Genomic DNA, 14,187 nt, shown 5'->3' with positions numbered 1-14,187 from the left:
CAAGGGTTGACAGCAGTTGTCAGATCTTTGTTGCAGCATCAGAGTCTGAATCTCAGAGAGGAAGGGTACGTTAAAACAGAGCAATAGTGACAGGAGACTTGATAGTGAGGGGGACAGTCGAGGATTCTGTGGCTGCAGAAGAAACACCAAAATCATGTGTTTCTTCCTGGGTGCTAATGTCAGTGATGTGTCTGGGAAGGTGCAGCAAATTCTTGAGGGGAGAGTGAGTGGCTAGAGATTGTTGTTCATGTAGGTAGAAGGAGGGATGAGGTCCTGTAGAATGAGTTTAGGGAGTGGGATAGGAAATAAAGAAGCAGGATGTTTAAGGTAGTGATCTGCAGATTACTCCTGGTGCCATGTGCTAGCAAGAACAGAGATAGCAGGATAGGCCTGATGAATTGTGGCTGAGCAGCTGGTGCAGGGGGCATGGATTCAGGGTCTTGGATCTTTTCTGGGGTAGAGTGACCTATACGAGAGAGGTGAGTTATGCTTGAAGCAGAGATACAACAATATCCTCACGGGTAACTTTGCCAGTTCTGCTCAGGAGGGTTTAAACTGTATTGGAAGGAGGGGTGGACTTGGAGCAAGAGCAAGCATGCTTAATGCCACAAAAATACTTAATAATCAGCATAGCTAGGGTCCATAGTGAAGGCAGGGAATTTCAATGCTCAAAGGAGGCACACAGACTCAGAGTGGGGATTGGCTCAGAGGATTGGAATATTGTAGTCATAACAGAAATATGGCAGAGGAAAGGGCAGGACTGGCAGCTTAGTATTCCAGAATACAGTATCTAGATGTGACTGAAGTACAGGCAGAGGGGGTGTTGCCTTCTCGGTAAGGGAGTATCACTGTATAGGGTTCTTGCATTGCTGGTTAGAGAGGAGTTGGGATGGGTGAGGAATCCCTCAGTTATTGTAGTATCCCTCCCCAAGAGTCACACGATTGGCAATGGTGCTGTTGGTTTTTAAGAAATGTGGTTATCAAACAATATTTAACACATTGTCTATGAAGGTAAGAATGAAAAGGTATTGCATGTTTTATTCTGGTTTAAAGTTTATTTTGGTTTAATTATTTCTGTGCTGTATGAGGTCTGTCGGTGATGAAATCGAGGATTCAGTTGCACAGGGAGGTATAGATCTTGGAGCTGAGTGATGAGTCTTGAGGAATGATGGTGTTGAAAGTGGGCTAACTTGGCACTGGAATAGGTTAATCCAGGGGTTTTACTGATTTGACTTGCTACCACATCATGTGGGAGTGCAGATTTCTTAAACTAATTATTGTACTACATTAGGTGAGAAGAGTTTAGTAATTGATTAACAAATGTCAATATGAACAGTAGAATATCCCACTAGAATGTTTATGGATTTTGCATTGCTCTCTTTCTAAATGAACTGCATTAATGATTTTCCTACTTACAATTGCACTTGGTTAGTGAAACTGCTGCAAAAGCAGGAATGTGGAGAACTTCTATATGTACCAATGATCAGTCTTGTTGAAAGCATTAACAGTTTACAGGACAAAAGCTTGAATAAAAAGGAACAGATTAGAAGTGAGTAATTTTACGGTTTTAAAAAACATCCTGCCTGGCCAAACGCAGTATAAAACTGCAAAAATTGATCAAAGGACTGACAGGATGTTTTATGCGTGCATAAGTAAAGGCTGACAGAAACCTGCTGTGTGTGCCAAAGGTAGCTATGATGGAAAACTGAAACATGGTGCTCACTGACCACAGCGTGAGCCTTGACACGGGTCATAAATAACTTTCTGATATATGATCACATTAAGCAGCAGACTGGTGTATTAACAACAGTAAATCTGTGACAGGAGAAATGCTTGGCACTCAAGACCTTGTCTTTTTGATATTAGTTTCAGATTAATAGGAGTAAAGCAAACACATCAAATTGCTAGTAGACTTTGATTTCATAAACCTTTCATATATTTTCTTCTCAGGCTTGCTTATATGGATACAGAGTTCAGGACCATTAAGCTGAAGGCTGAGGATTCTGCAGGTCGAGAGCATATGATCACAATTAAATTAAAATCAAAGGTGAGGAACCAGTAATGGATTTTATGATATAGTGTTGGAATTTCATGTGAACAGCAATTTAGTGATTTTTTTTAAAGGAACTGATATTGGGTACAGGAAGATGTATTTATTTACCATCGTAAATGAAGAATTAGATATTATTTGATCTTGCATTTTCATCCAACTTCAGTCTTTCGGTTATAAAGTTTTGGAGAAAGAAAACTGATTCCAAGTTGCATTCACATTTATTACACAAGTTGATTCTCTGGGAAAGTATGTAACTGCTCAGAATAAATTAAGTTGATCTTGATTATAAGGTGCTCACTTTTAGCAGAAGCAAATCTGATCTTTAAAACTGTATGGAAAATCTATCAAAATATTCAGTCATTTGATCACAACAAATGAAATGTTCTCCTAGTGACTTAACAAGATAATACGGCAGGTGACTGAACCATACACAGCAATATCTGAGGTTTGTTTCCTTTACACACCCAATTGTTGAAGCCTAGCCAGAGAAAAGTATGGACACACAAATTTACTCTCAGCATGAGTTTTTAAATATGGCTGGGTGTTCAAAGCTAGAAATGACCGCTGAAAGTGTGCATTTTGTTTTATCTTTGTTCATGGGACGTGATGCTTTGAGTAATCCCAGCACTTGGTGTTCATCATCTCTAATTGCCCCTGAACTGAAGCAGTTATCATGATTGGTCTGGACTGTTCTCCTTTCCAGAAAGTTCATCAGTGAGACAGATGATATTTTTCAATAATCCAGTACCTTTGTGTTAGAATTATTGAGAATACCTTTTAAATTGTACTTTTTAGAACTATTTGAATAAAATTTCTCTGTCATGTGGGGTTTGAATCTTTGGATCAATGGTTCTGAGCTTTGGCTATAATACCAGCAACTTGACTATTGCTCTGCATCGACTTTATGCTCATCTATTGTTGTCCTACAGCAAATTAGCTTGAAAATAATTGTGTGAAAGATGGCACGTGAGTAATGACCAGACACAGTACCATATAAAAAATGTTCATAAAAGTCTTCCTTGAAATAATTAGTAGTTTGAGAAGAACTGAAGTGAAAATTGTAGATAGTAAGTGGAATTGCTTCCACTGGGAAATGGTCACAGTCTGAAGTTAATGATGTAACCCCATAGTTACTGTATGTCAGCTTCTAACATTTATTTAGTTTTTATGAACAATATTTGGAAACAATCTTACTTGAGGAAGTTAGTATTTAATTGGCTGCTCTAGTAATATAGTTTTCCTCAGTGCCACCTGCTGGATTTTCATGTGCTCCGGCTTCAGAATGGGCTTGTATCCAGATCATGACTTCTAAAGTGAATATGAGTCAGAAAGACCCTGTCAATTATTCCCTTAATTTCTGAGACATTTCATTATAAAATCTGTTTTTTTTTGTTTCTGGAACACTTATGTTGTCTTTTCTTATATCAAAACCATTACAAGTGACAAAGATGGAAGGATATGTCCATAATCCAGACACTCTACCAGGTTGTGTGTTTAATAAAATTTATGCATTATTCAGCCAAGCTGATGACCCGTTTTCATTATGACCAAAGAAATCTACATTTTTTGGGAATTGGATGTAGTTTTGTTTGCCTTTTTATCCTTTCGGACAGCAAAGCATGGGAAAACTTCCACCTGGAAGCTGCCGTCCAAGCCATGATCATCCTGACTGTATATCGCTCTTATTTCATTGTTGCTGGATCAAACTCCTCGAAGTCACACCTCAAGAACAGCAGCAGTTCAGGAAGGTAGCACACCACCTTCTAAAGAAGTTGGCTCAGAATGTGAAGTCCATGTCCCTTCAATGTTTTTTTTTAAAGTGTGTGTTTTACAAGTAGGTACACTGAGGGAGGATCAATCTCTGATTTCTGGAATTTTAAATATGCTTGTGTCAACAGCTCTAATGTAGTAATGGTACAATTCAGTCAAGACACCTGTCTTATACACTCATCTACACTGGCTTTCAATTGCATCTAGATCACTGGTGAACAGTAAACCTCTTTTATGGTACTGATACTTTGTGATGCTTTGTTGAAATCATATTAAAGCATTCTGGCTTTATACTGTGTGCTGAATTTCAATTGTTCGTTACCTTCTCATGACTTGAAGTTTTTTACACTACTATACAGTATGTGTGCTTACTAATTTTGAGTTAAAGGAATGGTGGGAAGGAGAGAGGGTGATCTATGAACTGTGGCCAAAGTAAAATGATAGTTTATTACATGGAGTTGTGTTGGGGGAGGGAAATGTATTTGAGTGAGTCTGCATCTGCACCGTCACCTGATTAATCGGTTATCAGTCATACAGCATGGAAACAGGCTCTCTAGGACAGTGTGTCCATGTCTACCATTGGATTCCTTTGTTTATGAATCCTATTTTCCAGCACTTACACTGTCGTTTTCTATGCCATAGCATTTCATGCAGTCATCTAAATATTTAAGTTCTTATGAAAGTACCTAATTCCACCACCACTCGTGATGTGTTCCAGATTCCTTCCTGAAATCCATTCTATATATCGTAAGCTTAAGCTATGTGTCTCTTTGAATACTTTTTATGTTTAAAAAGTTTCTTCGAATAAGCTTGGCACCAGAGTTTGTGTGGTAAAGATCTGTAATCAGAAGACTATCTTTTTCACCTTTGTAAAAACCCTGGGGTCTAGTGATAACAAAGGAATATTTTTTTGATCACTTTTCTCTTATTTTCAGTATCCAGCAGACCCACCTGATTGTGCCACAGATTTTCCTGTTCCCTTTGTGCTTTCTTGGACACATCAGGTACTGGTCCAATTCTGCAATCAATTTATTTTTACTGTAGTTAATTTGTACTGTGAGCAAGCCATTTATAAAACCGCCTTCGCTGTAATTGAGTCTACTTTTAAGACACTCTTTAAAACAAGATGTTTTATTATGAAAATATTTATGAAAGCATTTAGTCATTTATTTGTTGTTGACTGCCCCTGTAATTTATTGAGTTCATCTAGTAACTGGTTGAATTACAGTGATGTGGTAGATTGCTGGTTTTAGCCAGGAACCTGAAGAAGCAAAGTTGCTCAGAGTTCCTATTCCTGGTGCTTACACAAACATATTCATGCTGAACTGCACTTAAGTGAAGAAACATTAATGTTGTCTATGAGGGGCCGTGTAATCAAGTGGCATAATCACTTGCTCCTGCTCAGTTGTGCATAAAGATGACTTAGGTGACATATCACCAGGTGACTGGTAACAAAAGGAAAGTAAGAGGAGAGAAAGGTTTGCATCATTGAACCTCCTAAATATCAAAATAAGTAACAGAAATTTGAACACTGTAGTTGTTCCTTGTTGTTTGGCAAGATACTAATGATAGGATTGCCACTTTTTGGCAATGATTATTGAGATCATTTTTGGCAATGATTATTGAGATTATTTTATAATAACTAATTAGGATTTTGACTGAAGAGTCGGGTGAATTTATCAATATATTTTATTTGAATAAAAATATTAATCCTCAGGTCTACTATTCTATAGGATTGTCAGTTATGACCATTCCTTGGGGAAAATGGGAATGTCTTCCCTTGATCATGTTCAGAAAGTGTACCAGTCACATGAAACGTGTTTATTTTCTGTTGAAGGCTTTATTCTGGATCAAACACTCAATTATTTCATTCCTGCTGGTAGCATCAGCTATGTCTGCACACCTCCAACTGGAATATTTTTATTTCTCTTGACATTAATGTGCTTTTTGATTAGTACTAATCTTTCCTATTGCTTTCTTAATTGTTTCATTATCTTTTTTCTAATAATACCTAACAAGCAGCTCGTTATTGAGCTTATTCAGAAAGCTGATCCTGCCTTCTATGTTACCCACACATTCAAGTAAAGTTGACAACTGACTAAGACGACTTCAGGCTGCCTTGTGCCAAGCTTTGGTGCCACATGTGTTGGGTGTACAGTTTAGAGAATTCAGAATAAAGTGTCTCAGTCCAAAATGTCATATGTTTATTCTCCTTCGTAGCTGTTGGCCTGACTTGCTGGTTCCTTCAGCATTTTGTGTGTGCCTCTCAAGATTTCTAGTGTCTCTGCAGGTTTTTTAGTGTTTATAATTTATTGACTCACTTTATTGTGCCTTGACAACTACTCCAATGAAGTTGGGGAAACTGCATTAGGTAAGTTTATCTTTGCGTACAAATAGAATTATAAGTTGGTCTCAGTGTGTATTGATTTACAATGAGCAAAGTCCTCCCGTGATAGCAAGGTAGATTTTGTACTTTCCAAACGAGAGAACCTGCAGATGCTGGAAATTCAAGCAACACACTCAAAATGCTGGAGGAACTCAGCAGGTCAGGTGGCATCTATGGGGAAAAAAAAGTACATTCGACATTTTGGGCTGGGACCTGTCCTGCTGGTGTCTCAGCCCGAACCTTTAAGTGTATATTTTTTTCATTGCTGCCTGGCCCGCTGAGTTTCTGCAGCATTTTGTGTGCATTGTACTTTCCAAATTAACTTCTAAACTGGATAATATTTGGGTAAGGGAGGAGGTGTTGTTTTAGAGGGAGAAAAGAAAAACAAAATAAAGAGAAAATCATAAACACGAGATACTGCAGATGCTAGAAATTTTGAGCAACACAGACAACATTCTGGAGGAGCTCAGCATGTTAAACAGCATCTATGGAGAGAAATGAACAGCTGACATTTTGTACCATGACCTTTCATTAATGTTATGAGCCAACATCATTGAGCTTCAGCTTGAGACTGGAAAACAATGATATGCTGCAATCAAATATTGGGGTGCAGTTTCCTCAACTTCATTGGAGTAGTTGTCAAGGCACAATAAAGTGAGTCAATAAATTAAAATGACATATTTGGAGATTGTTTTCAGGCAGAATGCATATGTGTCATGAAGTATTTGCTGAATCTGTGCTTGTCAGGTAGAGAATATCACTCCTAAGTGATACTTCACAGAATACACCGGAGCTTCTGAGCGTACACTGATTTGATACCCACACGTTGTAACACATTCTTCAGCAGTGCAGCTTTTTCCCTGCATGGTAATACTAGACTAGAATGAAATTATTTGTATAGGAATTGGAGACAGAATAACTAAAATGGTAATTATGTTTAGTGTGCAAAAAGTGAATAGACGCAAGAAACTGTGATACAAATTGCTGCTTTACATGAATTAGTTCCCCCCTACCTCCCAGCCAACTGCTTTACTTTGCCCTGGTTCTGTCCCATCACTACTGTTCCGATAAGATACACTTGGGCTGATACACAAATCATATCTAATAATGTGGCCTCTGGGCAGCTCAACCCCATTTTTGCTTTGGCCTAATCCAGCTCTTAGAATATTATTTTCTTCTTTACGTTCTACAGCAAAGCAGGGCACACATAGTGAAGAAACCATTGCCACGTGCCTAGAGCAACAGTTCAATTTTTAAGCAGTGGGTCCATGACCAAATCTTGTGTAATGTGCTGGAATTTATATAACATGCTTCACTGTTACAGCAGGAATCTGTGTGTAAGTACATCATATGTATCAGTGCCTGTGATATAACTTCATAAGAACTGTCTGCATGAATATGCCTGCAGTTAATATAATGCTTCAATTCTATAACATGTCAGTTAAAAAACATGCACCATGCAATAGAATTAATTGGCCTTGGACTGCAATTAGACATAGTCACTAAGAAGTACAGCATAGAAATAGGTGCTTTGGCCCATCTAGTCATTTAAATAGCCTACTCCCATTGACTAGCACTGGGACAATAGCCTTCCATACCCCTACCATCCATGTATTGAATTGAATTGAATTCATTCCTTGCATCCTTCACATACATGAGTAAAAATCTTTACGTTACATCTCCACCATGAATTAATCAGTCTGATGGTCTGGTGGAAGAAGCTGTCCTAGAGCCTGTTGGTATCTATCCTAACTTCTCTTAAATGTTGAAATCGAGCTCTCATGCACCACTTGTGCTGACAGCTTGTTCCACTCTTACAACCCTGTGTGTGATGACATTTCCCCTCACGTTCCCCTTAAACTTCTCACCTTTCACCCCTAATTCATGACCTGTGGTTGCAGTCCCATCCAACCTCAGTGGAAAAAGCCTGCTTACATTTCCTCATGCATTTCAATTATGTATACCTTTAAGAGTTCAATTAATTGCAGTCAAATAGAAATTACAGAATGCGTATTTTATAAGTATTTGCAGTTTTGTTTTGTAATTACCCTAAAAATCAGTAGTATTTGAATATAATTTTAATCGAAGCATACATTTATTTTCCATTGCTAAAACTATAATTTGACATTTTTACATGGCATCCATACTTTTCCTTATGGTCCCTGTCTTCTTGCTGGGATGATAATGTTGTAATGTATTTTTCTGTTACTGTGATGAGAGGGTTGCTGCTGCTGCTCTGACATATTCATTCAGATGAATGATTATAATTGGTGCAATGTCAAGCAGATGATGGCAGGTCTTTGCACGTCAAGCCCAAGCCTGATAGCCAGAGCAGGTGTTTCACAGCACGATCAGATAAAGCCAGTGGTTGGAAACTGAGATGGCACATTGTGACTAGTGAGGAATGAGCATCAAGGGCAAAGTGGCCTATCCCCATATGTAACTGCTATCTCGCCGGACAACTTTATCTACTGACAGGGTAGTTAACCTATTGCTTTCAACTGAACAAACAAAAATACTTCAGACCATAGCTTTCTCAAAAGTGGTCACCTGAAGGCAAGGGGTTAATTTCCTACAGCCTATTCTTTGTCTGCATCTCAGTAATTATGGAATTGCTTTCTTTCTTGATTGTGCCTTCAAAGTAGTGACGTCAAACTTTAGATTTTCGGCTTTGGTGATTGTGTTATGTTTGATCAGTGTGATTTTGGACAATTTGTTTTAAATAACTGTCATTCGCTACATAACTTTGGAAGTATTGATGGTGTTAGTTATTGCACCCATTTTCAGTTGCAAATGTCTTGTAGTGTAAAAGGAAAGACTAGTTTAGAATGAACATGAACAAGTGCAGCGTGATGTACTTTAAGTGGAAACTGAGCTGCTGTAGTTGATGAATTGCCATGCACCTGGCTGCTTTGAAGCCCGAGAGTGAAGATTGAAAATGAGTATTTGAAATTTTTTGAGAGGTGAGGTCAGAATGGAATTTCGATTATGTAAATGGCACAGAGTACAGTTGTTTATTTTTCTGTTGGCAGTGGAGGAAGGAAACCTTGAGGTCTGTGAAAATAAAACATTTCTGGTCAGTAGCAGCAATTCAGCACTTTAGATTAAAGTATTGATCAAAACAATGCTAAAGTCATTGATAACATATTTGGTCAAGTTATTTTATTAAAGTGAAATGGAGAGATAAAAAATCTTGGCATATTTGTTTCTGGTACAGTGTTAAATTCATATTGATCATGCATATTGAAGCACATCAGTGCTGCTTGGCTCAATTGAGCACTACAAGCTGAAAGAGATGATTATTTGCTTTAGACTTGTACGGCAGATGGAGGTATTTTACTGTAATACAACCATAAATAAACATTCAGTCGAGATTGCTGAGGCAGACTAAACCTTTCAGAGTAGTTTACATTAAAGGCAGAAGGCTAAGCCTGTAACCAAATGGGCTGAGGACACAAATCTGCAGTCTGTCACCCTGTCAAGAAATAGTGGTCCAGTTATCAATTGTCAATTATAAGTTCAGCAGGAAGAACAAAATTGAAAGAGATTTTGGATACAGAAAATTACTGGATTTTCCACTAAAAGACAAACAATTTATAAATTTTCTGTTAAGAGAATTGCATTATATAGCGGTCCTTTCCTTTTCTATTTATCGTGTGTTTCACCAAACTAGAGGAGATTGTTTATTTAGTAAGTAGAAGTTTATCCAAATTATGTATTTTAGAATGATGCATTTATGTATTTTTAAGTCTTTTGTCCAGAATATTGATGATGGGATCTGGAGCACCTTTTTCCCCATTATCAGTATCTTTAGGCTGCACAAAATGCATCTTTTGCATGAAGGAAAAGCAGTAGGTTTGAGCATCTAATAATTCTACACTGCAATAATTATGATGAAGTTGGGAATCTAAATGGCTAGGGATACAAGTGTCTGACTTGGATTGGCCTGGTTTATAGAATTTATAAAACCTCAGCACACCGGTCAGAATGGCTGAGGTGTAGGCCTGGTTCTGCTGTAGTACCAGTGATATCTTGACTTTAAAACATTTGTGTGCTGGTGCTCTGTTCAGTGTTTTGGTTATGTAACTTGGACTGGCACTTCGCTGAAGTTCAGAGCGAGCGCTGGACTATCTCGGATGCAATTTTTTCAACCAACTTCACTATTTTCATTCTGCATGTAGAAGCACAAGAACAGGTCCTTTGGCTCACAATGTTGTGCTGAACTAATCAGACACCTAACTAAACCCTTCTACCTACACAATGTCCACATACCTCCATTCTCAATATACTGATGTATCCAAAAGCCTTGTAAATGCCTCTATAACCTCCCCTGGTAGTCAGTCCAGGCACCCTCTACTCTGTTTTAAAATAAAAACAACTTGCCTCACACATCACCTTTGAAATTAGTCACTCACATTTTTTTAGACCATGTACTCTATTTATGCCTCTCATAGTTTTCTGGAAGATGACAGGGGACAAAGAAATGGCAGATGAACTTAAGTATTTTGTGTCAGTCTTCACTGTGGAAGACATCAGCAGTATGTTGGAAATACACGTGTCAGTGGGCAGAAATGAATGTAGTTGCCTTTACTAAGGAGGTGCTTGGGAAGGTGAAAGGTTGGAAGGTAGGTAAGTCACCAGATGGAGTACAACTCTGGGTTCTGAAGTGATTGTGGAAGCCTTAGCAGTGAACTTTCAGAAAAAAATAGATTCTGGAGTGCTTCCAGAGTACTGGAAATTTGCAAAAAAATGTCACTTCACTCTTTAAAATGTTGGGGGGAGGCCGGGGAGGCAAAAGACAGGAAATTATAGGGTAGTTAGCCTGACTTCAGTGATTGAGAAGATGTTGGAGTGCATTATTAAGAATGAGGTTTCGAGGCAAATGATAAAATAGACCAATGTCAGCCTGGTTTCCTTTAGGGGAAATCTTACCTGACAAATCTCTTGCAATTCTATGAGGAAATAACAGGCAGAATAGACAAAGGAAAGTCAGTAATTATTTGCTTAAATTTTCAGAAGGCCTTTGATGAAGTGTTGCATATGAGGCTGCAAAACAAGGTAAGATACCATGGTATCACAAGAAAGATACGAGCATGGATGCAAGATTGACTGACTAGCAGGAGATAAAGAGGCCTATTCTGGTTGGCTGCTTGAAACTAGTGTTGCTCCACAGTGGTGGTGTTGGAACTGCTCCTTTTAACATTAAACGCCAGTGATTTAGACGACTGAATTGATGGCTTTGCGATCAGCTTGGCGGTCAACACAAAGATAGGCCAAGGGACAGGTGCTGTTGAGGAAGCAGGGAGTCTGCAGAAGGACTTGTACAGATAAGGAGAATAGGCAAAGAAGTGGCAGATGGAATGGAGTGTAGGGAATTGTATGGTCATGCATTTCGCAAGAAGGTATAAACTATTTTCTAAACGGGGAGAAAATTCAGAAATCTGAGTTGCAAATGGACTTGGGAGTCCTCGTGTAGGGTTCTCTAAAGGTTAACTTGCAGGCTGCCTCGGTGGTGAGGATGGCAAATGCAATGTGAGCATTAATTTCAAGAGTGCTAGAATGTAATGCTGAGGCTTCATAAGGCATTGGTCAGTCCAAACAGAGTTTTATGAGCATTTTTGGGCCCCTTATTTAAGAAAGGATGTGCTGGCATTGGAGAGGGTCCAGAGCAGGTTCACAGAATGATCCCCGGAATGAAATGTGATGTCTCTGGCCTGAACATGCTGGAGTTAAGAAGAATGGGGGTCTATGCAACCTAGGGATTTATACACCTGATTTGCCTCGTGGTAGCAAACATCTCATCCTCTAGGTCCATGAAGTTGATCCCGCTTTGCCTCACTGCTATAGGCTGTGTATGCATCTCCCACGTACATACAGATGCAAATAATTCATTTTAGATCTCCCCATCTGTTTTGACTCTACATATCTATTACCATTCTGGTCTTCCAGAGGACCAAGTTTGTCCCTTGCAATCCTTTTGCTCTTCTCTGTAGAATCCCTTAGGATTTTCCTTCACTTTGTCTGCTAGAGCAACTTCATACCTTCTTTCTCAAGTGTTCTCTTACATTTCTTGTACTCCATAAAATAAGCACCTCATTTGTTCCTACTTGCCTATAGCTGCTCTGCACCTCCTTTTTTTTCTCTTAACCAGTGCCTCAATATCTTGAAAACTAAGGTTCCTTACACTTGTTATCTTTGCCCTTTATTCTAATATGTCTAATCTGCTGCGGACTCAAATTTCTAACAAGTGAAAAGTGTGGAACTTTATGAAGCACATTTTGCAAATACACAAATTCTTTCTCCATTACTTGATTAAAGAACTGTTTCCCTTTTCCATCATTTTTTTCCAGAGCTCGTTAAAAAATCTTCACAGTCAGTTTCTCGCAGCACTGGATTCATTACAAGAGTTCTGGGATGTTATGGATGAAATAGATGAGAAAACCTGGGTACTTGAACCTGAAAATCCAACACGCAGAGCCACAACAAGGAGAATCGCCATAAGTACAAATCTTTAATTAATAGTTACATTTACAGTGGACTGCTCTTGTGAAATAAAAATGGTTGACTCATACTGATAAAGAAATCACTCAAAGAAACTTTGTGACAGGATTTTGCACTCCTCACAAAATAGTTTTGATTTCTCAGAAATGGCAGTAAAATCAAGGTAAGGGTGGTAGTAATTTTTATCTGTCTTTTCTTTTCCGGCTTTGTTTTAATTGCTGTCTGATGAAGACCATTAGAAGGATACCCAACATGAAATGTTAAGAATTGGCAACACTCCACCAGCCCCTGGTCTTTCAGCAGTTCTTTTGTGTTCCATTCACTGAATAAATGCTCTCTCAAATAAAAATAACAGGAAAATCAGTTGAGAAAAAATATGTGAATTGGTTTCTGTAAATTGGATGGTGTGTGGAAAACTTTAATTTACAACTTTTATTTAAAGAGATCTATTAACTTGCAACCTTGACAGTGAGCCACGAAGACACACGAGAGGTCACCAAAAGCCTGGGGAAGGATGGAAAGTTTCCCAAAGAAACATTTACACACCAAGCAATTATGTTGAAGGGCTCTTAAGAAATGAATAATCTGTTGGAGCAGAGAATTGTGCAGTGTGAAATGCTTTTCTTCTTGGTTGTCACAGGAAACAATGCTTCAATAAATGTAGAAGTGGACCCTAGACACCCTAAAATGTTGCCAGAATGCTGTTTCCTTGGTGCTGACCATGGTAGGTGCGCCTGAGAAATTAGTTTTAAATTTTATGTTCACTGCTGATAAAATGTAGTCATAATGATACATATTTACCCCTAGTGGTAACTCCGCTGAAGAAAAAGTTGAATACTAACATGCATCTGTGGTAAGTAGTTTAGAAATGCTGTACAGTTTTCAGTGCTGGCTGAAATTTTGTTATTTTAACACTGCTAATGTATGTAGTGTTCTTCCCTCCCCCCTCTCCCCCCAGGTCTCCAGAGTCCACAGTGTTGCAAAATCTCAAAGATATATTAGAGATTGATTTTCCATCGCCTACCACCCAAGAGAAGTTTGTAAGTTGCAACCATTTTCTGATAAATGAACAAACTGATTATGCATTAATTCACTTTGCCTTACCGAAAATTTTTAATGTATGCACATGGTTCTGCCATTCTGAAATGAAAGTTACAAACTCCTCAAATTGTAGCAAGAGGCTGGGAGTGAAGGAGTAAAGAAATCTCGGAGAGAAGTCATTTTTTTTCTGCACTGCTCGGGGAAAAGAGGCTAGACTGTGCAGGCACGTGACGTAGAGCTCCAAAGGTTTAAAAAAAAAAGACCACCATATCCAGCAGGCAGCAGAGTGAGAGGGATGGGATGGCTTGGGCTCAAAAGGCCTCGGTGTGAACAGGCAGAAGCGAGGGTAGGCTCCGGTAAATTTTGTTTTGTCCGTTTAGAGTAGAGAGAATGCCAGGCAGGATGTTGGAATGCTCCTCTTGCAGGACGTGGGAAG

General features: G+C 38.7%; 1 protein-coding gene across 2 annotated transcripts in view; it reads left to right on the top strand.

The window, feature by feature from the left end:
• The window catches only part of fancl (FA complementation group L), a 63,686-nt gene that overhangs the window by 44,096 nt on the left and 5,403 nt on the right, over positions 1 to 14,187 (top strand). For both annotated transcript variants that reach the window (XM_059985991.1, XM_059985992.1), the window contains 6 exons: positions 1,951 to 2,047; positions 4,759 to 4,827; positions 12,560 to 12,710; positions 13,351 to 13,434; positions 13,518 to 13,563; positions 13,669 to 13,750. In XM_059985991.1, coding sequence (XP_059841974.1) covers positions 1,951 to 2,047; positions 4,759 to 4,827; positions 12,560 to 12,710; positions 13,351 to 13,434; positions 13,518 to 13,563; positions 13,669 to 13,750 — 529 coding nt within the window. The remainder of the gene's footprint in view (positions 1 to 1,950; positions 2,048 to 4,758; positions 4,828 to 12,559; positions 12,711 to 13,350; positions 13,435 to 13,517; positions 13,564 to 13,668; positions 13,751 to 14,187) is intronic.

This window comes from Hypanus sabinus, chromosome 12, assembly GCF_030144855.1.
Source record: "Hypanus sabinus isolate sHypSab1 chromosome 12, sHypSab1.hap1, whole genome shotgun sequence".
Taxonomy (NCBI): Eukaryota; Metazoa; Chordata; class Chondrichthyes; order Myliobatiformes; family Dasyatidae; genus Hypanus; species Hypanus sabinus.
The sequence above is the reverse complement of the archived record's forward strand: the minus strand, read 5'-3'. Positions and strand labels throughout refer to the sequence as shown.